This window comes from Juglans regia, chromosome 10 (genome assembly GCF_001411555.2).
Source record: "Juglans regia cultivar Chandler chromosome 10, Walnut 2.0, whole genome shotgun sequence".
Lineage (NCBI taxonomy): Eukaryota > Viridiplantae > Streptophyta > Magnoliopsida > Fagales > Juglandaceae > Juglans > Juglans regia.
The window spans coordinates 10,808,170-10,833,264 of NC_049910.1; the positions used below are offsets into that span (position 1 = coordinate 10,808,170).

A 25,095-nucleotide genomic window follows, 5' to 3' on the forward strand; every position below is an offset into this window, starting at 1 on the left:
GGCGTATTATTGATCAGTTTAAGAGTGCACTTAAAGCAGATATTGTTGAAGTCTTAGTTTGCACAAGAGATTGGTTATATGACGATGAGCAAGGTAATATTATTTTTATTTTATTAAATAAATGAATGTAATTTTTCAATACAATAATATTATTTGATATAAAACTCTGCTGATGTTTTTTTTAATAGAAATACAAGAAAAAGTTAAATTGGACGAGTTAACCAAAAATATAATGAAGTTGGAGAACAACAAGGGCAAGGAGGACGCTCAACTTCTTTTTTCAAGTTCTAAATTTGTTTAGATCTGTCTTTTTAATTTTTTTTATCGTATTTGGTTGTAATATTAATATATTTATAATGTGTGTTTTGTTTATTATATTTGGGATGTAATTTTTATAATGAATATTATTACAATTTGTGTGAATCATATTTGTTTGAATTGTAATTTTAGATTTGTAGTTAGTTTTTTTTATTTTTTATAGATATTATTTATATTTAAATGTTATAAAATCAATCAGGTCAAACGAGTCGTGTCGTATCGTATCGTATTTGTTCAACCCATTAACGTAAACGGATTAAAACAGATCGTATTGTGTCGTATTGTATCAATTTATTTTTTATTCACTAACAGGTCATAACGGGTCGTATCATGTCAACACATTATTTTATCTTGTTGTGTTAGAGTTTGAAATTTTAATACAAAATTTTTAATAAGTCGTATTCGTATTAATCTATTAAATATAATATATATATATATATATATATATATATTAAACGATACGAACACGATTAATTACCACGATTTACCAGATTGCATAAACGAGAGATCAGGTAATTACAAAAGAAAATGTTGATGCAGAGAAGATCAGTGACCCTATAAAAGCAGTACTGCTGAAGCCACAATCATTATGACTAATTGTTGTCTTAAGAAAGGAAACCGTCGAGGCTGATGAGTGGTAGCACTCAAACTTTCGAGGAGCCAACTAGGAAGAGATGGGTTCATACTTCGAAGTAACCATCTCAAGGTAGGCTTTGGCCTTCATTATAGTGCTCTCAAATGTCCAAAGAGCTAGACGTCAAATTCAATAGGGAGATCAGACAATGCCCGGATCAGCACGCCTGGCCTGAAGGGGAGTATTAAGAAATGGTTTTAAGTTTTAGAGACTAACTTTTGTACTCAATTATCTCTACCTACCAAACATCATATTTATTTTTATTATTTATTATTTATTTTATTTTTATTAAATTATTTATTTTTTTTATACTTTTTATTTATACACCATACATTTAGGGTTAGTTGATTTTATTTTACAAAATTAAACTATTTCATCTTATCTTATATAATCATTACAATTTTTTTAAATTCTCATATAAAATATAATAAATAATTTAATTTTTTTAAATTTTAAAATAAAAATAATATTATAATAATATTTTATTTAACTTTCAATAAAATATCTTATTCAATCTCATCCAAATTGTATAATTAAACGAGATCTTAATAAGAAAAAAAAAATTATATACAATGTTTGGTTTGAGGACGATGAATTTTATTTTATTTTTATTTTTATAGGCCAATAGAGAAAGAAGAGAAGAGACAGGTTAGAACAGAAATGGTACAAACGATTTGATGTTTGGGAGGGAGGGGATCCGATCGAGGGGTGATCGACTGTTTTATCCGGTCTGATTCGGTCGAAATTTTTAATAAATAAATAAATAAAATTTTGATCAAATTTTAAGATGTGATTTTTTTTTGGACCGGAATGGACTGAGTGGAACTTAATATATAATTTTTTTTTTAAATCTTTTATATAATATATTATACACTTTGTGAATTCCTAATTTCCTTTTACATAATAATGTTGTAAATTGTAACAAAATAATAATGTAAATTTTTTTGTAACTTAATTATCTATGCTTAGATATTAATATGTAAAATGCTAAGACGAGGGATTGATTATTAACTAATATGATATATGAGTATTTATTATTGAGTACTGATATATAGAGACTATTAATTACATTATAATTTACTACACTTAATTAAGTAGTTACTTAGTTAGACAACTAAGAAAATCACTCAATCGCTTTTTTTAATCATTTTATAGAATCATTTTGTAAAAAAATGATAAAAAAGGAGAAAAAATCAGTTCTAACCAAAACGATAAGATGGATCGGACCATAACTAAGCAAATCCAGTTCCATCTTAACGCCTTGATAATTTAGTTTAGTCTCCACTATTAATAGGCCGAGAGAATAGATTTATGTTGTGTTTGGTTGTTGAATCAAACTCAACTCAATGCTTTTCAAACTAATTATTGATAGAATCGATTACTTTTTCAACTTTCCATAAAATAATTAAACTCATATCAATTTAAAAAAAGTTAAATACATCTCAATGAGACCTACAAAATATTATTATTCACAACTCAATTATCTTAACATCCAAACGTTTTCCGAGTCTAAGAGCATTGGTAATGACCTAACCATTACCAAATCTAAATTTTAATTAGAACTTCAAGTTTTAGCTATAACATTAACATTTGGCTAGGTGAATTCATATTAGACTAGACATCTTAAAGTTAAAATAATAATATAATATTATATATTTTAATAATATTTTATAAAAAAAATTTTGAAATATTTTATAAATACACTTAATATATTAATTAATAATTTAATTTTTATTTAAAATTATTGTTTCCCAACTACCTGAGCCAATTTGCTCATAACCTATTGAGAATTTCTTCATAACGATGTTGGAAGTTGGTTGCAAATTTGGCCATAACGATGTGATAGCAAATAGACCATATAAAATATAAAGTTGATTGCAAATCTCTTGCCTTTAATCACAATATTACCTGGATGTAAATTTTACAAATAGATCATACAAAACATAAAGTTTGCAAAATTTGAAAAACACAGCTTATATTATTGTGATTAAATACAAAAGATAAATGTCATCTTTACATAAGTTTCTACCAACACAAAAAATAAGAAAATTGCAAATCTACCAACACAATGGTTCTTTACATGGAAAATTACAAATCACTTAGAGAAAGAAGATAGGGTGCGAAAACTTTGTGTTTGGATGTTGAAGTGAGTTGAGTTGAGTTGAGTTGAGATGATAAAATATTGTTAGAATATTATTTTTTAATATTATTATTATTTTGAAATTTGAAAAAGTTGAATTATTTATTATATTTTGTGTTAGGATTTAAAAAAATTGTAATGATGAGTTGAGATGAGTTGAGAGTGGTTTAAGGTCCAAACGCACCAGAACAAAGAAGAAGGAAATGTGGGAGTTGAAGGAGAGAAGGAGACACGAGTGAAGGGAGAGAAAATAGGAATAAAAAAGTCTTCTGGTTGGTGAATAGTAACTCATTAAATTTGACTTTGACTTTGACTTTTTATTTACTGTAACTCACCGTTTGAGTTGAAATTGTTTAGCTAGTCTAATACAAAGAATTTTGATAAAACTTAAATCAAAATTTAGACTTTACTCAATGAGTCCAATATCATTGCTCTAAAAACTTATAGAGAGGGATGGAATTAGACGGATTACACCTAAAAATTGTAGTACGTAGTTTGGACAATTATGGCTGATCGTGACTTCTAACCACCCATGCATGCACTGTTATTTTCTCATGCCATTTCCACCTCTTATTAGGCATGAGAAAATACTTGCTATCTCCTATGGAAACGGCTCTCCTAGCTATCGCTCTCATAATCATCAAACTTTGGAAAATAATAAATAATAAATAATGATAATAACAATAATAATAGTAGAAGTAGTAGCACCACTTGATCCCTCCCAAGAATTTGCAAAAAGATCTCATTCTTTCCATGGTTTTTATACAATGTAAATGTTAGGTTGCCTTCCGATTTTGTTTTTCGGATTTGGCCGTTCGTAAAAAAAAAAATTATATACATCATACTACTATTTCAATTTCATTCCACCAAATAAAATGTGATATATTTATTACTATTAAATGATGATAAATGTGTCACATCTTACTTAATAAAATAAAAATATAATGTATAACATTACTCTTAAAAAAATAAATAATAAGGACTTGTATAATCTCTGTCTTCTATATACCTCTTTATTGATCAGTGACGTACTCTTGTATTAAATTCTTATCTTACACTCGTTACATTATATTAAATCCGCCATTATTTTTTTAAAAAATAACAAACTTAAGGATCGATAGATAAGTCCGTCTGTCGAGAAAATAAGGTAAATATAACATTTTTTATTGTTGTGGTGAGGGCTTGAAGGGGTAACAAACACGGACTTTGTTAGGTACAAGTAGTTTGGCGCATCAAACTAAGTATCAACACTCACATAATTTTTTTAATTATAAAAATAAATAAAAGAATATCTTATATTTAATATTAATACGTAATTTGATGTGTGAAATCGCTTATAAGAAGATTTTTCCAACAAACGCTACCTATTTGAAACATTGAACATTCAACCTTCTCTCAGGGGTCCAGTCTGCATTGGTCTACACTGAAACAAATTAAGCACTTAATAACATGATGCTGATCTATGCGGACTCGGTCTTACCATTCAAAGTCATGTAATAACTAATATCCCAACTGCATATGTTGACTTGTGACACCTAATCCTTTTTGGCGTATATATTTAGATTGCTATCCGGTCATTGGTTATTAAAATCATACCTAATTTAGATTTTAGAATATTTATAAAAGTTGGAATAAATATTTTGAATAGTATTAAAATCTTAATAAAATAATGTCAAATTTTAGAAAAGAAAAAATTTATTCATCATCTATTTATTCATCATCTTCTCATCATTTCGTGATGTGATATTAAATGATAAGTTTATAAGTAACATATAATAAATAGTTTATAATCATCTAATATTAAATTATGAGATGATGAAAATTGAGATAATGAGTAGCATTATTCAATTGAATAAATATTTATAAAGTTAAAAAATTATTTGAATATATTTTAAAGTTTGAAAAATTGTATTTATAATGATTAAATAATAATTAAATAAAAAATTGAAGATTTAAAATTAAAAAATATTATATATTTGAAGGTTTAAAATAATATATTTGAAGGATATTTAGAAATAAAATCATGAAAATTTTTAAAAATGATCCGGTCTCTGTCCAAACTTACCATTTTCAATTCATAGTGTCACTCCGTGTCGCCGACAACTTTGTTTTTGTCGAAAACTTAGGGCATAAGAAAAGCAAAACGAAGTTACTCTCTATGCAACTTCCTCCAATGGGCTGTACATAAAAAGTGAGCATTGTTTCAACTGTAACTCAACGGATCTCTTTCTCAATCTAAGTTAAATACCGTAACTCAATTTTGTATATCCTCCTAAATCCTAATTTTTTTGTTATAACAAAAATAGGAGAATTTTAAATTTAGAGATGAGTTGAGATGATGGTTTGAATGAATAGTAGAATAAAAGTTGAATTATTTATTATATTTTACGTGGAAATTTAAAAAAATTATTTTGAAATTTAAAAATTTTGAATTGCTTATTATATTTTGTATAAAAATTTGAAAAAATTGTTATGATGAGATGAGATAAGTTGAGATGTGTTTTGAATCCAAATCTCTCCTTATCGTAAATTAAAGCATAGGGAGCATAATTAGGTATTGAATTAGGTGATTTATTACTATAAGATAATTTTTTTTATTCTTTAATTTCAATATTCATTCAATCCATTTTACAATTTAATAGCGTTGTTTTATAAAAATAAAAAAAAAATACTAAATTTTAAAGAGTACATGATTATCCTACAAAATTATATTAGATTCGATCAAGGTCTCTTTAAATTATTATCCAAATTTGAGAATCTCGAATGAGAGAAAGATATGCGTATAGCTTATATCCTATAAAATTTATTATTATCTATATATATTTCAAATAATAAAAATAAATAATTAATATTATAAAATCTATTTCATATATATCTGTCTCTCTTCTATATAAAGTGATTTAAATTTAACAAATAATTTGTGATAATATTTTTTTATGAGAAGGATTATAATTATAAAGAGATTATATAAAAATAATTTTATAAATTAAAGTGATTTTATGTGATTTATTAAATTTATTTTATAATAAAAATAATTTTATAATATGAAAACTTATTTGAATTTGTGAAAAAGTATTTCTACGGTTTTCATGGATTGGGAATTGGGAAGTGGGAACACCTTCATTTCGAGAACGCGGAAATGACTAGTAGAAGAAAAAGCCATTGACTCGGTACAACTTCCCTACCCTATACTCAAAACCAAGAAAAAGGAAGCTGCCAAGTAAATGCACGTCTTTCACTGAGAATGAAATGTACCAAAGAAAGCAACAGGAGAATCGTGAAAAAGGAAAGAACAGAACAAAACAAAAACAATCACAAATTCTCCAATATCCCAAGTTGTGGTGAAAAATGAAGGGCAAAAAAGCAGTTTCCATGTCTTCTTCTCCGTGGCTCTCATTTTTTTCCATACACAAAGGATTGAGTTGTTTCCATCCTCTGTTTTGATCCTCTGCTCTTTCTTGCTCTGTTTTTTTGTTATGGGGTTTCATCTCAGAAAACGGTTAGTACCAGAAACCAGCTTGCCTCCCCATCCTCCTATTCCCTGCGTAATGAGTGGGTGTCAGACGCACAGTGATTATCTTCTTCCGCCACCAAAACCACTGCCTCCTCGCGACAATCACCATTACGAGAACCGTTTGATTAACGCCAGTCTTATTATCACTACGTGCATAGTTGGCGGAGCTCTTCTGGTTGCAATTATGTTCATAATCATCCGCAAGTACTACTCATCGAGGAATAGTTCAAGCAGAATAAATTCTCCAATCCTGTTTGATACCCGAGAAGATTTTCTTGATGAAGATCATGGCCCTGTGATCGATCACCCGATATGGTATATCCACACCGTTGGTCTCCAGCAACACGTCATCGATTCCATCACAGTTTTCAAGTACAAAAAAGATGAGGGGTTGATTGATGGTACGGAATGCTCTATTTGCTTGAGTGAGTTTGAAGAAGATGAGAGTCTTAGACTCTTGCCAAAGTGTAGCCACGCCTTTCACCTTCCTTGCATAGATTCCTGGTTGAGATCACACAAGAATTGCCCCTTGTGTCGTGCTCCTGTAGTTAGCGACGTTACCGGTTCTCAAGTACCTCCAACCGAACCTAACGTGAGTGTTTCGGCGGGTTCAAGTGGAGAAACCCTAGTGGAGAATCTTGAGAATTATGATGGGGAAGTTGGAGAAGGTGGAACTAGTGAGGAAGTTGGGGTTGGAGATGGAAGTTTTAGTGCTTTGGCAATTGAAGATGGAAGGGGTGCTGAGAATTCAAAGAAAAGTATGCAGAGTTCTAGCTCTGGGAATCGTCATTCTCGTGTTGTAAGTAATTTGGATGAAAATCAACGAGCTGTGAAAGAAGAAGTACAGCCAGTGAGGAGATCTGTTTCATTGGATCCATCTTCTGCATTGAGGATTTATCATGCTGTGGCAAATATAGTTGCTGATCAAGGAAGTTCAAAAGCCCAATTAGCAAACCTAAAAAGTTCTGGCAAAAAGATGGTTACTAAGCCAGGGAGTGGAACTTCGAGCACATGCAAACTGATGAAAAGTTCTTCAATTGGGCGTTCCCTGCAGAAGGGTCCCATTTCAATGAAAAGGTCTTTTTCCTCTAGCAGAAGGTTCTTGTCATCCAGACATTGCAAAAGTGCAAGCTCAATCCTTCCTTTATGAAGATGTCGAAGCTTCTTCCACAGTTTTCAAATCCATAATTTTAGGTTCGTGCTTAGATGAAGAAATCAACTGAGCTTGGAATATTACCTTCTCTTGTTTCTACAGCAAAAAGGATAAAACATGAGTTGCTTTAAGTTTCAGGGCGAGTAGAAAGAAGCTGGTTCTGGCATGAAGCTTTCTTCATCAGGCTCCAAATGAGTAATTAAGAGCATATGGATCCAAATGAGTGCATTTGTAATAATTAGAATAGCTTTTAAGCTCCGAAAGAGAATTTAAATCTTGCTATTATTATTATCACAGTTCACATCTTCAATGGTTGGTGCCTCGTATATCTGAAAGAGAGACCCAAACGATATTCCAGCAGGCTTTGTCAACATATATTTGCGGGTTTGGATATTTACCAATTCTAGTAGGCCTGCTACCCAGCAGCCCTCTCTGCTACGGGTGCTACCCGCACCTATAGGGTGGGTTTGCCCCCATCCCGCCCCCCACCCTGCATGGGCGGGGGATGGGTTTGCACCCCTGCAATTTGCCCCCGTGATGCAGGGGCGAGGCCCCCGTCCTTGTGCCAGGGGCAGGGGCAGGCCCCTCATCTGTTCGGCCCCTCGTCCACCACCACTCACAGCCAACTCACGAATGTGAGTTGTCCTAACCGAAAACAAAATACACATAAAAATAAATTCAAATCCACAATAAATTTACAAAACCATCTCAAATCCAAAACAATACACATAGACAAAAACTAGCAACCAGATCATACCAAAAACAACCAGAAGTTTGAGGATTTGAGGCAAAAAAAAAAAAAAAGGACTAAACGTTGTCTGCGGGTCCGCACCTCTAGAGAGGAAAGAGAGAGAGAGAGGGGGAAGAGAGAAAATGGAGACGTGAGTTGTGCCGCCGCGGCGACTGCAAGAGGGAGAGAGGGCTATAGCGCATGGTAGAGAGGAGTTCAAAATGGCGCACGAAGAGAGAGAGAGAGGGAGAAGTGATTATGTGGGGAGGGGAAACCTAACCCCACCTTAAAAAAAAAAAAGAAAAAAAAAAAAAAGAGGATGTCGTTTTGGCTTTCATTTTTTTTTAAAAGATTTCATTTTGGTAATGAAATCCTTTATATATGTATATGTGTATATATATAGATATATATATATATATATAATATTTGGGCTGGGCTGGGGGCGGGGTGCAGAGGGGGGAGGGGTTGGACACTACCCCTTCCTCGCCCCTCGCCTTTGTTTCCCCTATAGGGCTGGCGGGGTTGCTCGAGCTGCCCAGACGGGGGGGGGGTGGAGGGGGGCGGAGCCCTGCCGTAGATATCTTTTTCGCAACCAGTGAACAACGTTGTAGGTTTCTGGTTCGCAAAAATGAGGAGAGGATGAAGAATAAAAGAGTAGAGGAGAGAAAGGCCTCATTTGGATGTTGAGATGATTTAAGTTTTTTATGAATAGTAGTAAGTTAAGATGGTAGAATGAGTTTTGTGGAGCTCACCTAAGATGAATTTGAATGTGTTTGGATGTTAAGATGAGTTTAGATGTATTTATAGGAAGTTGAAAAAGGTTGTGGGAAAAAGGTGTTGAGTTGAAAAAGGTTGTGGGTCCAATGTGTAAAGAGATTTTGAGTTGAGTGATGTTTAGTGATTTGAGAGTTGGGTGTTTGGATCTTAGACTTAGTTTAAAATTAGACTGAATTGAGTTGATTTCAGTACGTTCCAACATCCAAACGGGGCCTTAGAGAAGAAGAGGAAGAAGGACAATAAAGAAGAGAGAAGATGAGGAGAAGAATGAGGTGGAGGAAGAGACAATGATTATATACATAGGTGGGGCGGGCAAGAGGGTGGATATCCTACTTGTAACCCGCCTCGATTTATTAAAAAAAATTCAACTGGTCCTGTATGCTCGACAAATCGGGCAAATTTTTCGTCGGTGTCAAGCAGGCTAGGTGGAACACATGGACGGGCTAGTGGACAGGCCCCCATTACCTAGGCGGGGTTGTGTGGATGTTTAGGTGGTTTCATCTCATTCCATCTCATCTAATCTCATCACATCTCAACATCTAGTCACCACTCAAACATACACTTTTTATTTACAATTTTTTTCAAACTTCCAAACAAAATACAAAAAATAATTTAAATTCTTCAAATAAAAAATATTAAAAATTCATATTTTAACAATATTTTAAATTTATATGTAGGCACGATTAGGCATGTGGGGGCGGGGTACCCCGTTCGCTTGCTGAGGTGCGGGGGTGGACTCCATCTATCTGCCGCCCCCTTACTGCGCCTTCTGTCCAGCTCAGTTTTCTGGGCCCTAAATGACCCATAATCTATTTTTGGGCCACTTTGAGACCAAAATCTATTTTTTGGCCACTTTGGGCCCAGAATTTAACTAAAAAAGAATATTTACAAATTGAAATATATATATATATATAGATAGAACTATTAATTATATACTAAATTTCAACTATTAACTAATTAAGTAATAATCATCACTAAAGCACTAAGCTATTACAAATTACAATTTACAATTATACAAATTAAGACTCTAAGAGAACCAATAAACTATTACAATATTACAAATTCCTCTAAAAATATTAAATATTACAAATTGTACTATTAGGCCCCGCCCTCGCTACTCACCCCTAGGCACGGTACATGGGTTCGGGATTTAACTAGGGAAAAGAAATGTTGCGTTTGCATGGTCTCCAGGGTTCTTTGTTATCTAAAGAAAATTGTTGCATTTCTCTTGGTAATTTGGTGGATGTTTTTGCTCATTGACCAGGAGTATAAACAGTTATTTGGGTTCATTACCTATGTCGTTGTTCAAAATGCATTTCCTTTTTTAAAGAAGACTTTTAGTTCTTGATATGGAAAAAGATTTTGAATTGACGCTAGCTTCCTTTGTGTGAGATCAAAGCGGATTCTCTGTGAAAGTAGGGATTCTACCTGTAATTGCTATGTTCTGCTTAGCAAGTTTTCAGCACAGGAACTTACAATCACTATATTGTCCATTCCTGCACAAGAGCACTAGTTCATTGCCACCTATATCCATTTGGTATTTATTTTAGTAAGTGATGTGTTGTAATGAGCAATTAAAAGAGTTTGATTTGTTGGGACCACCATAATCACTTATCCTCTCTGTCTCATAGTTCTATTTTCTTTCTTCATTCCAGTTTTGTTACTTAAATTCCCAAACTGTGGCCAGTTGCCCACTGTGCAGCTTTAACACGTGTGCTTCTATCTTCAATTTATTGCCGCACTTTTATTTTTTTGTAAGAGAAGACTGTAAGGCCTATAAATTAGCTTGGGTTTTATTTTAACATTTGTTACTTGAGTTAGAAACAATGTGTCTATGTAACCATGAACTGTGGGATCTCATTCACCACCCTCTTATACTCAAGATGACCATTCTTCCTAAACAATATGCCTTTACCTGGAGCTCTCTTTAGTTAGAAGGCTACACTCATGCAGACTGGCCAGGATCTCCTTCATATAAGAGATCCACCGTAGGGTATTTTGGAGGAAATTTCTTTATGATGGCAAAGTAAGAAGCAAAGTGCAGTTTCCTAGTTAAGTGCAAAAGCAAAGTACATAGTGATGACTCATACTGCTTGCAAGTTGATTTGTTTGAAGTTGCTTCCAAGCACCTACTCTACTCATATCCCACTATGTTGTGATAATCAAGCTGCTATACTCGTTGCTTCCAATCTTGTGTACGATAAGAGGACCAAGTATATTCAGGTAGTTGCAATTTTGTACGAGACAAGATATTATGTAGAGAGACATAGCTACCCCATTTGTGAAATCTAAAGACCAACTTGTTGATTTTTAACACGCAATTCAAATCTCATTAATAGCGTAAAGGGGCGCAACTCAAGTGTCAAGTACACAAGTTGTATTTGATAGAAAGCACCTGATTAGGAAGGAGGAAAACAATAACTAGGAAGACTAAAACCCCTTTGGGTCGACATCAATACATCATTTATCTAAGGAATTAAGCTCATCCACAATCTTCAAAGTTTTGTGCATTTCGTTCAAATCCATAAGCACCATGTCAGACATGAGGGAAGGGGCCTCCAAGCTTCCATACTGTAGAGACTTACATCTTGACATCTCCAAATATCCTAAAAATCCACGATCCTTTGGAGCATCACCCAAGAAACTCTGAAAATATTCCACATCAAGGTCCAAATTCTTCGAGCTACTTCACGGATCAAAAATATCTAATTGACTGTTTCCTTACTCTTCTTGCAAATGCAACACCAATCGATTACTAACTTCTCTTTCTTTGTAAATTGTCCATAGTAAGGATCCTCCCCAATGCAGTTGTCCATACAAAGAACGCCATCTGCAAAGGGGCTTTGTTCCTCCATACTTATTTCCAAGGAAAAAATTACTTGTAGTCCTTATTGCAGGATGAAAAAGTGCTGACCTCTTACCTCGTTTTATATATAATCCACTTTATCTTATCCTCGTCAATGCCTCACATTCTGGTAGAGTAAAATAGACTGAAGATTGGTGAAAAGGAATCAATTCCCAATCGCTTGCAGCTTGGATAAAGGTGATATTCCATCGGCTAGTATCGTTAATGTGTTGACATGATTTTGCCACCAATGCATCCTTGTCACAAGAAATTCTGAAAAGCTCTGGGAACATTACCTTCAATGGCCTATTGCACACTAAACATCCTGCCAAAATCTGATCCCGTTACCCACCTCAAATCTGATGAAACTTGAGAAGATCCCTCATCCCCTCATATTTTTCCAAATGTAATTCCAAGTACTTCATGGTAAAGTTGCCACCCTACATTCCCTAATACTAGCCTATCTTCAATACCTGATATAGCTTCAAAGCATACTGAAAGTAGCGTAAGAGACAAAATTGCAAAATTGATCCGCATTATCCTCTGGAAAAATCAATGTATCATCGTTGAAAAGGAGATGTGGCACAAGTAACTCTTGAGAACTTCCATAGCTTGTCAAAAACATGGCTAGAGTCCTCTCTCTCCACGGCCATAGTCAACACTCTACTTAATGCCTCCATGAGACCTACAAACAATAAGGGACATAATAGGTCCTCTTGTCTTAGGCCTTGAGGGCTGTGAAAGAAGCCAAATGGAAAACTGCTCTTGAAAAAATACATTATGTGATCAACCCGCACTATTTATCACCAGAGCCACATCTCTATAGCAAATACAATGAAAAAACCTAGTTAGCATGATCATAGGCCTTCTCCATTTGGAGGTCTCAGGGGTAACTCTCAAATTGCCGCTGTTTGGAACATGATCCCATTATCTCTTGCATGGTGTATCTGGTTTGAGAGGGATGGCCGGTGTTTTGAAGATAAGGAATGTCCGGTGGACAAACTTAGATGTTTCTTCTTTAATACCTTACTTCTTTAGGCTTCGGCCATTGTATTTAATGGAACTAGGGTCCATGATTTCCTAGTTTCTTTTTCTATGTCCTGACTTGTAACTAGGTTTCTACATTTGTATACTTCCTGTATACTTGGGCTATGCCTATTTACTTGTCTTAATATAATTTTCTTATTTATCCAAAAAAAAAAAAAAGAATTATAGCCTAGTGCAGATGATGATTTGAAGCTTTGTACTTCTCCAGAGGCATCTTGTGTATTGTGTGTGTGTTTGTGTTTTCAGGAGCTTGATAGGATTTTGTTTGTTGTTTTGTTTTGGAGTATCTTAAGAAGCATATGTATCTGCGACAGTTAGCTGATAGTGTTTTGTGATTGTATCTGCAATTGTAGCGCTTGGCAATTGTTGTTGGTTGGTTGTACCGCACTTGCAAAAACAGATCGGCCGTTTCTGATTGTGATATTTAACACATTTTAATACAATTCTCTTACCAAAAAGTAAAAAAAAAAAAAAAGGAAGCTTACTGGAGCAGGTAGTGCATGTATTCTCTTGAGGCTGCAAAGTTAGCTCTAAGTAATGCCTCCCTTGGAATTTAGGATGCTTCAGCTGGTATGTTACCACAACTTCTAGGCGGAAGTTTAGTTTATATTCAGTGGAGAGGGTTCTTAATTTGCCTGTAGCTTTCTCTCTTTTCGTACCAGTATCATCTAGGCAAGCAAGATCTCTTGCGGAGGATTCCTTTTTTCACCCATCAATTATGTCTGTCAGCTACTACTCCTTTGAACATTGTTTTGCTGTCTATTCGGTGAGTTATTTGAACTTCTTTGGATTTTTTGTCTCTCTGAAACATAGTTAGAATATCTTCACATTCCAATCATTAATTAATAAAATACCCATATGAGCAAATGTAGAATAGGTGCAAATTTACTCTTGGTAGTGTATATTCAAGAGATCTCTATGGTTAGATAAGAATTGTTTTTGAAATTCTTCAGACAATAGATCATTAGTAATATGTAAGGGGAAAAAAATTTGAAAACCATATAAATATAAATGTAGCATATGGTTTCAAATCGGTAGAAACTCTTACCCCTGTCGGTGGAACTAGCAGTCCCCTATTAAGATTACGTTGCACCGTTTATGCAGATTATGAAGAAATCACTAACATTTGTTTTCTTGAATATTTTCCGATGTGTGAAGATTACAGTGTTTTTATTTTGGGTAAAAAAAAAAAGAAAAGAAAACCCACCATCATCGGTCTTAAACACGTCGCTTAAAACCGAGATTTTTTATTATAAGTTGCCCTAAGTTGGATTGGGCTATATTTGCAAGAAAATGACAACCACCCTCATTTCAAAACTTTGTAATGGCGGATAATTTGACAACGTACAACTTGCAACAAAAAGTTTAATTTTGTTTGAAGACATTCTTGTGGCCCGAATCATATGGCAACATTTATTGTATATTTCTGTATGGAGAAAATATATTGCAACCGTGATTGTATAACAACCGTGTAATCGTTTTGAAAAAAGTGAATAAAAATAAAATTCATATAAAAAAAATTAATTTTTTTTAATTTTTTAATAGTGAAGCTCACTCTTTTTCAAAGTGATTATACGACAGTTGCACACTTCACAATTATATGTATAATTACTTTTTTGTATGAGCTGTGTTAAATTTAGGAAAATTATCATTTCTATGTAACTTGAAATAGATAATATTCATTTAGCATCATCATTCATCTTATTATTTTTAAAAGAAAAGTGCCCAAAATACTCATTTTAAAAGAGAGATGCGAGGAGAGCCTGCACGGAGAAACAACTTCTAGTCGCACAAACATGTATGAACAAATAATCGAGAAATATCTGTCTTGAAACAATCGAAACCTAATACAAATTCTAAGTTTTCATCCTCCATTTTTATTTTCTGAAATTTTGCTTTTGAGATCGGAGAATATTTTGTAGGATTTTCGTATTACAGAATGTTTCATAACAGCGTTTTCAGCAGTCTTCTGCAATAATTTTCAATCATCCAAAAAATACAATAATATAATAAAAATAAAAATATCAACCATACAGTACTTCCAATGCGATTTTCACATCAATCAACTCCAACTCAGACATATGAACTTAATAATAGAGCTGCGTACAAGACAACCTCTATTATAGTATGTGTACCAGTGGATTTAATATCCTTTATGTTTCTACCGAGCCACGGTTGAGTATGGCAGTTATGTAGAATTCTTTTTTTTTTTTTCTTTTTTTTTTTGCGTCAATAAAATTTCGATCATTGACAAAAGAAAAAAAATTTCTATAAAGTAATTTTCATATATGAACAAACAGCATAATTTGCACAAAATATATATATATATATATTTATATATCATGATCTCTAACTAAAAATTGAAGTCATGGTTTTGATCGCACGTAGATATCAAACCTTGTTCACATAATATAGCTGACAAGGGCGAATTGGAAGTTGACTACATGAAGTTTTGTGCGTCAAAATATCAGAATCTGTAATACCTTGAGGAGTCGAACCGGGAACCTTGGGAACGACTATAACACCAAAGCAGAGGGGCAACGTGTAGGAAAAATCCAAAAAAATAGCTTTCATAAAATAAACCAGCAAATTCTTTACATTGAACCCTCTTCCTCTGCTTAAGCCAACAATTTCATACCTGTTTACTATCAATTAAGCCACTATCGGTTAAGTAGCAGCACAACCAGTAAAAAGGGGAACAAAAGAAACTAAAAAAAAAAAAAAAAGAACAGAAGAAAATTAGAGGTGCTGATACAAGTCAAAACACAGCCTGCTAACATGCAAGCTCTGCCATACCAATATAATGAAGATCTGGCAAATAACCTGCTCTACTCCCAGATGTCAGGCTCTTGATTCCAATGCTAAAAGTATTTTCTTTCTTGGACCCTGAAACCACCAAGGTAAACCTTAAATGGTAAGAAGCTTTTGATGATGCAAGTTGTATTATACAGTACACAATGCTTGCATGTGCCACACGCCCAACTTTAGGGGTGGGGCTACGTAATAGATATGTGACAGTACCCAAGAGCAATTTAAAAAAAAAAAAAAAAAATTGCTGTAAAATCTGTAGTAACCCAACAATTTCTATTAACCAACTCTCAACATCTTCTTTGTCAACCAAAGAAAGAAAAAATTGAAAAGGAATTCAGTTGGGACAAGTACAGACACAAACAAAAAATAAGCTCAATCCATAAATGAATACATGACCTGTTCCCCCAATCCTACGGACCAATTGATGCAAGAATTTAGGGAAATTGGCAACATGGTGAAGTTTCTTGATGGGTTCTTGGCTGGGTTGAAGGGTTTTGGAATTGATAGGCATGAAAAACATTGGATCTTCACGACCTCTGTGCCAGTCAATAAGAAATCACAGTTACAAAATTTTCTGGAAGTTGTTTGGCCTAGGCAGTTGCACTTTGGTTTCCTAAGCAATCACACCTAGGAAGGGGAAGGTGATAACATCCCACAAGCTTGCAAAGCCACTAGAAATTTTTATGTAACTCTCCCCTGAACCACAAATACAAGCATGCCTTTGTATATGCTATTTTAAGACCTTTTCCTACAAGGGCTAGGATTTCCAAGGAAAATAATGGTATTGGAATATTTTAAACCAAGTTGGAAATACTAAAAAAATAATCTCAAAACAAAATTTTTTGATAAGAAATATTAATTAATAAGCGCAAAAGTGCAACCCATGTTTAATCTAAAAACATAAAATAAGATCTATGGGCTTCTGGTACAGCCCTTCCCAAAAAGCTTGGGAGCCTAATTACAACTGTGGGGAGAAATTTGGTGTTCTTTGCAATAGTTTTCAAAAGTAGAACTTTTCAGTCTTGAAAAGGATGATTGGCAGGAGGGGAAAGTAATCACCTATCTGCACTATTCCAACTTTATACTATACATGTGAGAGAAGTTCCACAAATCAAATGTCAGCAGAAATAACTTCGATATTTCTCTTGTATACTTCTTGTATACCAGGGTTGTGCCCGTATATTGCCTTTTTTCCTCTTAAAAAGAGAACTCTTAAGATACTGCTTAAGACTAAAAATGCAAGATGAAAGAAACTATGTGTTGTGCCTGAGTCTCACTGGGTTTACCATCGGTATTCCTAAAGCTTTGAGGTCATCATCAGTCATGTGCAGTAGAGCCGCCATATCAACCTGCATAAACAGAATGGGGTCCAAAAGTTAAGACAAATAAAAGCAAAGACAGAAAACAGCATAGAAAGTACACGAATTTGCAATACAAAGAAAGAAGCAAACATTTACATACTTTTTATTGATAAATAAATAAAATTTTATTCAATCAAAGTAAATAGGCGTAGCCCAAGTACACAAGAAGTATACGAAAGAGAACACCTAGTTATAAGTTAGAAGCTAGAAAATGATACAAGAAAGTCATGAACATTGGTTCCATTTACATACTTCCTCGGCTTGAAAAGTAATAAGATACTTTTCGAGATCCAAAGAGTGCAGAAATTCATCCACAGATGTACCAGCCTGCACAAAAAGAAGCGGGAATTAGAAACTATTGAAATAGTGCATTTTCCGTAGATAGGTGATTCATTGGAAGACTAAATCATTTAAAAAAAATATATATTTTTAGTTTGAAGTCCAGGTGCGAAATAATCTCAATAAACTCTCACTTCATCAACTTGATCCAAAGATTCTTATTTCCAAGAAAATATTGTTTTGACGATTCAAGCTGAACTAATAAAGAAATTTGCACCACATAATGGTAAGAAATGCCTCTTTTTCCATTTTCCTTTTAAATTATTTAACCCAATAGAAAGCCCCTACTTGGCTATGGGCTTCCCAATGGGAGGACTCCCACTGCTTAACCACTATAATTGTAAGATTTTGTCCCCATGTCTCAACTATAACCAGAAGATGAGGTACACCATATAACCCTATTTTGAATTAAATACATATATATATTTTTTTATAAGTTTAAAGTAAATCCATATTTTTTTATATAAGTAAAATTTATTAATATCAATAGGCGTAGCCAAGTACACTGGATGTATACAAAAGAAAACACCTAGTTGGGGTGCAGAGAAAACAAGGAAAATGATCCTAACACAACCCTAGCCCATCTAGAAAAATGATCCTAACAAAAACCCTAGCCCAAGCCCAAAGACACGCCTACCCCAAACCACCACTAGTGCACCCATGCCTATCCCACCAAGCCAGGTTTTGCCCACAAACCAAGCCGCTGTAAATTCCTCAACACACTCCTCAATACTTGTACACTCCGAACGAGCCTACTAAAAACATACAATTGGTTCTGACTTCCCTTTGGTCCTCCCTCAACTAGAACTACCTCCCTTAGCATCATAGTTGATTTCCCAAGTACGACGCTTTAGCTCTCTACTCTTTTTAGATCTTGATTTTGCGCTAAGTACATGACCCGCCTCTATTGCAGTGAGTAGTGCTGTGAATTGGTCCTCAAATACTTCACAGGTAATCCCCCACACACTGTTGCATCTCATTTACCTTGTCCAAAACCCAATCCAATAATGAATCAGCTATATTGATAATCAGTGAGAGAGATATAAAGGGAACAACATCTTCTGCAGACTCAGCTACAAAATGTAGGCCAGGCACTAAATATTCCTCCTCGCAAGGTACCAATGATAGCCCCATCCCTTCCTCCACACCAGCATCGTCTCGCATCTCGTCCACAGCGCCATTGGTGCTGTCACCACCTTGGCTATGTTTCGACCCACAAGGTGCCTGAGGTTTGGAGTTAGAGGAAGTTTGGGGTTCCAAAACTTGGCAATACCTTAGGTTCCATTGTGGGTGTTGTCGATTCAACGAAGAGAGCATTGACTGTGCCACTTGTCAGCGAACTTTTCCGAGTCACCCTTGGTGAGAGGCAGTCCGTTTCAGCCGTCTCCATGCCAATTCCCAAACATAGAACCCACTTTGAATGTAGATGGTCCGCTTCTCCTTTTGCCCCACCACACTCGCTTGGGTGTAGATGTTGAAACTGGGCCAAACCCAACTTTCTTTTTTCCTTTATCTAATTTTATAGCATTTGGCCCATCACTTAACATGCCAAGCCAGCCCTTATTCTACCTTACGGCACCATTACCACTTCTTAGCACACCTAGCCCTTCAAGGTTTGCTGATAATAAAGCAACCTCGGCCTTCAACTCAGCAAGCTGGTTTTGCATCTCTTTTAATGTACAGTGCATGCCATTAGGAAGACCCAAACCAACCGAGTCAAACCCCTTCTAACTTGGAATAAGTCCATGTGCAATCTGTAAAGGTTGCATACCCTTTTCACTGCTTTCCTTCTCGCCCCTATTAGCAAAATGAGTCACTGAAGCAGGATGCATATTCAGAGCTTCTGAGGATGAACACCTCACCATCGTGGTTGTGCTCGGGTCTTTTTGCTTTGCCCATATTGTTGTTCTCCTGAGTAGATAAATTCTTTAGGCTTTTCCCCAATGACCCATTGTGAGGGAGAAGATCAGCGAATCTGCACAGCTCGACATCAAATTTCTCCCAAGCCAGGCCTTCATACCCTTCTGGAATGACTAGAACCCCGTGCCTACCTCCTTCACCATATTTGGTTACTGTTAAGAATCTATCGTGTACGTTGGAGCATCGTTGAGCCACGAAGGCTCTATATCCTTCAGAGCATGTGTTTGATGAATTTCGTTTGTCTTCCTGCCTGAAACACAGCTTCCACCAGCCACCCTATGCCGCTACAACCCATAACTAGAGACCTCCAAATCTATCTGCTCTTCTCCACAATTTTTATTGAGGACGTCCATGCCTCTAGTAAAAATTTGAAGGTCTTGGATTCCACCCAAAAGCGCACAAACTGACCCATAATGACGTGTATACTGAATGAAATAGAGAACCATTTCCAGTAGTCATCACCGAAAATAGCCATATGTGCTCTCATTCCGCTAGAGCAACCAACCAGTGGTCATAACCTTTTGATGCAGGAGCAAGAGCAAGCTCAACAATGTGATGCAAAAGTAGAAGCAAATTTGTGCAAGCCCAAAACTATGAGAGCTTCTGTGCAACGTGAGAGAACTTCGACATGAGCTTCAGTGCGACAACGAAGTTCCTATTCAGATAGAGAAATGTCTGACGACGTCGTCTCTATCGACTGTGAGTAAGGGTGTAACCGGTCCGGTCCAGTCCGGTTTTGGATAAAATCTAGGACCAAACAGGTATGTACCGGTTTTGTATTTTTCAAAACCGATTACGCACCGGTTACCTTCCTAAACTAGTACTTCCAGTTTTACCGGTTTCTGCCAGTTTTACCGGTTTCTGGTCTGGTCCGGTCCGATTTTTCGGTTTTTTAAAAATGTAAGTTTCACAATTTGTCATTATAAATTTGTTTATAAAAAAAAAAAAAAAAACTAATTTAAAAATATTGTTTTATACTTTTATTATAAGTTATATATTAGTATTAGTTATAAACTATATATTTAATATTAGTATTAGTTATAAACTTTTAGTGATTTAGTATTAACATTTTATGTAATAATTTATAAATTATAATAAGAAATTATTTCATATATAAATATATATAATTATATATAAAACTTTCACATAAAAAATTATAATTATACATAATATATAAAACTTATATATATTAATATATATAATATTTTGTATAAAACTTATATATACAATAATATAAATATTATTTTTATATATTTTTTTTATCAACCGGTCCGGTCCGGTTCGAAAAATCCTAAAACCGGAACCGGCCGGTTTTCACATTCTAAGAACCGGTTCCGGACCGGACCGGTTCAAAACCGGTAAAACTGGTCCGGTTTTCCGGTTTCAACTTACACCCCAAACTGTGAGAGTACGCCGAAACACTGAAGGTTAGGGTTTCGGCATCCTCTTGTTGATAGGCAATCTCTATCTCTCACTTTCGACATCTCCAAACAACAAGATCTGTCACCGAGGAAGATCATGATGCCGGAGTACTCCCAGCAGAATCGTAGGACGTCGTCGACTCTTTTTATGTCGACGACATAGTCAACGGAGTCATTGCTTGTATGGGTTGTGCCACCACGCTCTTAGGGCTTAGGAGTCGAGGCCGAGAGAGAAAAGTTAACCACAAGGCCAAATCATTCTCATGAAAAAGGAAATAATGATAATAACTAAATCCATATTTGAAGGGGAAAATAATGTCAAGTGACAAAATAGATTCAAGATCATAGTTATAGAGATATTTCCCCCTAGTAAGAAGGGGGAGATTGTGATAGTAATATTGCTTGCAAAAGCTAGGTTCAATAGGTGGACCCTACACCCATCACGTTTTTGCAGTAAGGATCTTATTGCTCTTCTCTAACTAATGAATCCCATCACACCAAAACACAGCCGACTGTAATAAAACACACTGAAACCAATATAATATCCTTCAATTTCCCACGTTTCCTTCTCACCATAAACTGCTTCTCTTCTTTTTTTTCTTGTCCATATTTACAGCTTGCTTCATTCCCACCCCATACTTTAGTCCAAACCCTTGAGGTCACCCCATATTTCCTGAGATACCTTATGGCATATTGTTGCGATTAGCAACAAACCCTAGCATAATTCACTCAGCATTGACAAAGTTTTGGGAAGCAAATCCTAGTGAAGCATGCACAATCACATGATGTCCAATCACATAAGTTTCCTATTATAAAGCTATTCCCTTAAAACACACACACACACACACACACACACACACATTAAAACTAAGCCAAAACTTCGTCCTGGTCCTAATGTGTTTTTATCAAATGATACAAGAACGGAAACATTTAAATATCCCTAGAGAATAATTATGTAAGAATGTGCATAAAACTCCAAACCCTATTATGATATAAATGTTGTATATCCTAATAGAGTTCAGATTCAAATTCTAACCTAAACATGACCAAAAAACCAATTCATTAATCTTCCCTGCAGTTGTACATGGAGTCATGAAAATGACAGAAAAGTAAACACAGAAAGAAAGAGGGTCATGCCTTTTGTGGAGCTTTCTTTTTAGAAGAAGGGTTGGTCGCCTTTTTGGCCTCTGTTGCAGGGGCCTCAACAGCTACACTTTTCTTGGGCAGTCTAAAAGCCTCCAGTTTTGCCTTTGAGGGATCAGTGTTCACTAATTGTGTATTAGTCAGGCCAGACAGCTTTTCACGTAGATCCCTCACACCTGAAAGAGGCCCACTTTGAAATGCTTGTTGGATATTTTTCCTTTGGAGCTTCAAACGGAGATCTCGAGCCTCAACCTTGTGATCTACATAAGCCATTAGTTAAAAACCAAATAAAGAAGATTTAGCAATATCTTACAAATAAGCAAGCATTAGTTGCATGTCACAGTATTAGAGAGAATTCATACTTGAAATTTGGGATTCATCATCATTATAAAGATCATGTTCCCACTTGTCATCTTGCCTATGCCTACAAAAGATATGCCATTGAATTGATTATCAATATATTTGGCCACAATAAATGTGGAGAACTCAATAAGTTACAACAAAAAACCAGAAGATATTGATGGAAAGGAGAATATTTTCTGAAAAACTGATTGCCACTTGATTAACCAGAAAGCAGACACTACCATGCAACATAGAACCCATAGATTCCAACTTGGAACCATAAATGGATAAACATAAACCAACCAGCTGCATTTAAGATAAAGAGGAGTGCTACAACCACAAAAATTATACAAAAGTAATCCTACAAACTGACATGGCTTCATGTGATCCGTCAGATCTGCTTTATAATAAAAGTAACTTTACAATCTGACAAACCACATCAAGCCACATCAATTGGTGGGATTACTTTTGTGTAATCACTTTGTGGTTAGAATATTTCTCGAAGATAAATCCTAGATGGTTTATATACAGAGGTGCTCTTGAAATTTCAGGAAGTACAATTCACCATTTGTTAAAAATATTCATATAGCTTGGCTCACAGTGATAGACAGTTTCAAACTAAGCTTGAAGCCTTTATTTTTGTATCCCAACCCCTTCCCTCCGTCAGAGTAGATTAAAAAAATGGAAAGAGTTCTATAATTGATTTTAAGCTCTACTAGGGAAGCAGAGATTGGTGATCAAGAAAGCAAATGACATCATCTGATATCCAGTGATTTTGGAAACAGTTGACAGATTCAAAACTAAGAAAGTCAAATTAACTTCTCTAATGACTATTGTTTCCATAATTCGTGTATAATAGCATCAGCAAAATTTTCAGAGACAATCACAGGTAACCTTCAAATTTTGGTTTTAAAAAGAAAAAAACATTTGAGTCACAGATTTGTCAGTATGGGGATTGCATTCTAACTGTCAAATGCAATTCCTTCTCGATTATCACAGAAATAGAACGCCCACGTTATAAGGAATGAATTTAAGCAGAAAAAACTAAAGTTTTAATGAATGCAGGGAACCACAGATACTAAATTCTTAGAATTTTCAATGTAAAATACACATTGACATTTTAGTTCAAGTATAAACCAGAAATAAGCTCTGTCTCCGAGCCAAAAAAAAAACAAAAAAAGGCAAAAACCGCCCCCGTAAATCACCGTAGAATAAAAGGCCCAAAGAAAGGGGAAAAACGATGAAAAAATTCACATGCCTACGCCGGAAGTCCGTATCAGCTCGAAGCTAAATGCAGCTAAGCCGTCAGAACTACGTAGTAAAGTAAATTATTAATCGAAGACAGAGGGAACAATTTCTTGAAGGAGATTTTCCTTGAAGCCATTTCCAGGGGAAACAAAAGGAAAGTAAGAGAAGAAGGCAAACCTCTTGCCGGTGACTTGTCGACGCCGAGTATCACCAACGGAGGCCCCATTGAGTCGGTCTTTTATTGACCTCTTCGCTTCGACCTCCTCTCGATCAGCGTACATCTTCTTATAGAACTGTATTCCTTACTAGTTAATTAACAAATAGAAAAACCCAAACCCTAAAGCTACCCTTACCGGGAATAGTTTCTTAAGAGAAGAAGAATCTGTTGGTTAAGGAAGAGATTTTGGAATTCTAGAGAGCGAACAAAACCCTAATTAACCCCTTCCTTTGGAGAGAGAGAATGATCATGCAATAGTTCTGCTCCGGATGTCTTTTCAATTCCGGGGAGGGAGAGAGAACGATCATGCAATTGAAGGCGGAAGCTTGTAGACCAAAAGAAATTAAACGCAACGTTTTGATCAAATCTGGTTAACCTCAGTTTGTTTTCATTTTCTTGAATGGATTAATCTCAATTAAATCGTTGATATGATGATTTTATATAAGAGTAATATTACGTACAGTCGTAAAGTATGCAAATATCGTATAATCGTTTTAAAAAATAGTGAAATCTATTATTAAAAAATTAATTTTTTTTTTTCATTTAGATCTCGTGTTTATTTACTTTTTTTAAAGAGATTACGTAAAATTGATTACAAATATAATTTCCCTTTATATAATCCACTTACTTAAATGATAATTTAGTTACTTAAATGATGTAGGGTTGGGGCGGCGACAGAGAAAATTAGGAAGAGAGAGCAACCTTTTCATCTAAGGATCTAATTATTATTTAATTATTATAATTTTTTCAAACTTTTAAATAAAACATAAAAGATAATTCAATTTTTTTTAAATCTCAAACAAAAATTATATTCCAACCCTTTTTAACTTTACAATTTTTTTATTTAACTTTTTCTTTTTTTTCTAAAATTCTATAAAATATCTTAATTTAAATTATTTTATTATTATTCATAAATTATCTTATTATTATTTATAAATTTTTCATCTCTTCTCGATTAGTTACACAAACGAGATCTAAAAATGGAGGGTCAAAGCCAAACAGAAGAGCGAGAGAGAAGAGAAGAGACGAGAAAATGAAATTTGGGTTTTTCTCCTTTTATACTATTCTATGTGCACCCACATTTTCTCCATGTTAAAAAGCTCATCCGTCCGTCCATTTGGGCGGGGCAGCTAAT

General features: G+C 34.7%; 2 protein-coding genes across 2 annotated transcripts; one reads left to right on the top strand and one right to left on the bottom strand.

The window, feature by feature from the left end:
* Nucleotides 1-6,348: 6,348 nt before the first annotated feature.
* Nucleotides 6,349-8,050, top strand: LOC108989052 (RING-H2 finger protein ATL52-like). The gene has a single exon (XM_018962507.2). The coding sequence runs from the start codon at nt 6,569-6,571 to the stop codon at nt 7,754-7,756; it is 1,188 nt and encodes a 395-aa protein (XP_018818052.2). The 5' UTR covers nt 6,349-6,568; the 3' UTR covers nt 7,757-8,050.
* Nucleotides 8,051-15,701: 7,651 nt separating this feature from the next.
* LOC108989049 (ankyrin repeat and SAM domain-containing protein 6-like) lies at nt 15,702-24,282 on the bottom strand. The gene is made up of 6 exons (XM_018962498.2): nt 23,921-24,282; nt 22,516-22,577; nt 22,148-22,413; nt 17,583-17,657; nt 17,256-17,318; nt 15,702-16,044 (listed from the first exon to the last, which is right to left on the bottom strand). The coding sequence occupies exons 1-6, from the start codon at nt 24,022-24,024 to the stop codon at nt 16,000-16,002; spliced, it is 615 nt and encodes a 204-aa protein (XP_018818043.1). The 5' UTR covers nt 24,025-24,282; the 3' UTR covers nt 15,702-15,999.
* Nucleotides 24,283-25,095: the final 813 nt, after the last annotated feature.

Bases quoted from the DNA above. Each gene is read 5' to 3' on its own strand.
- LOC108989052 (XM_018962507.2), top strand. From the start codon at position 6,569: ATGGGGTTTCATCTCAGAAAACGGTTAGTACCAGAAACCAGCTTGCCT.
- LOC108989049 (XM_018962498.2), bottom strand. From the start codon at position 24,024: ATGTACGCTGATCGAGAGGAGGTCGAAGCGAAGAGGTCAATAAAAGAC. The intron at 22,414-22,515 runs GTATGAATTCTC...TGGCTTATGTAG, and splicing joins TGATGAATCCCAAATTTCAA to ATCACAAGGTTGAGGCTCGA. The intron at 17,658-22,147 runs GCATGACCCTCT...CTTTTTGTGCAG, and splicing joins AAAAGAAAGCTCCACAAAAG to GCTGGTACATCTGTGGATGA.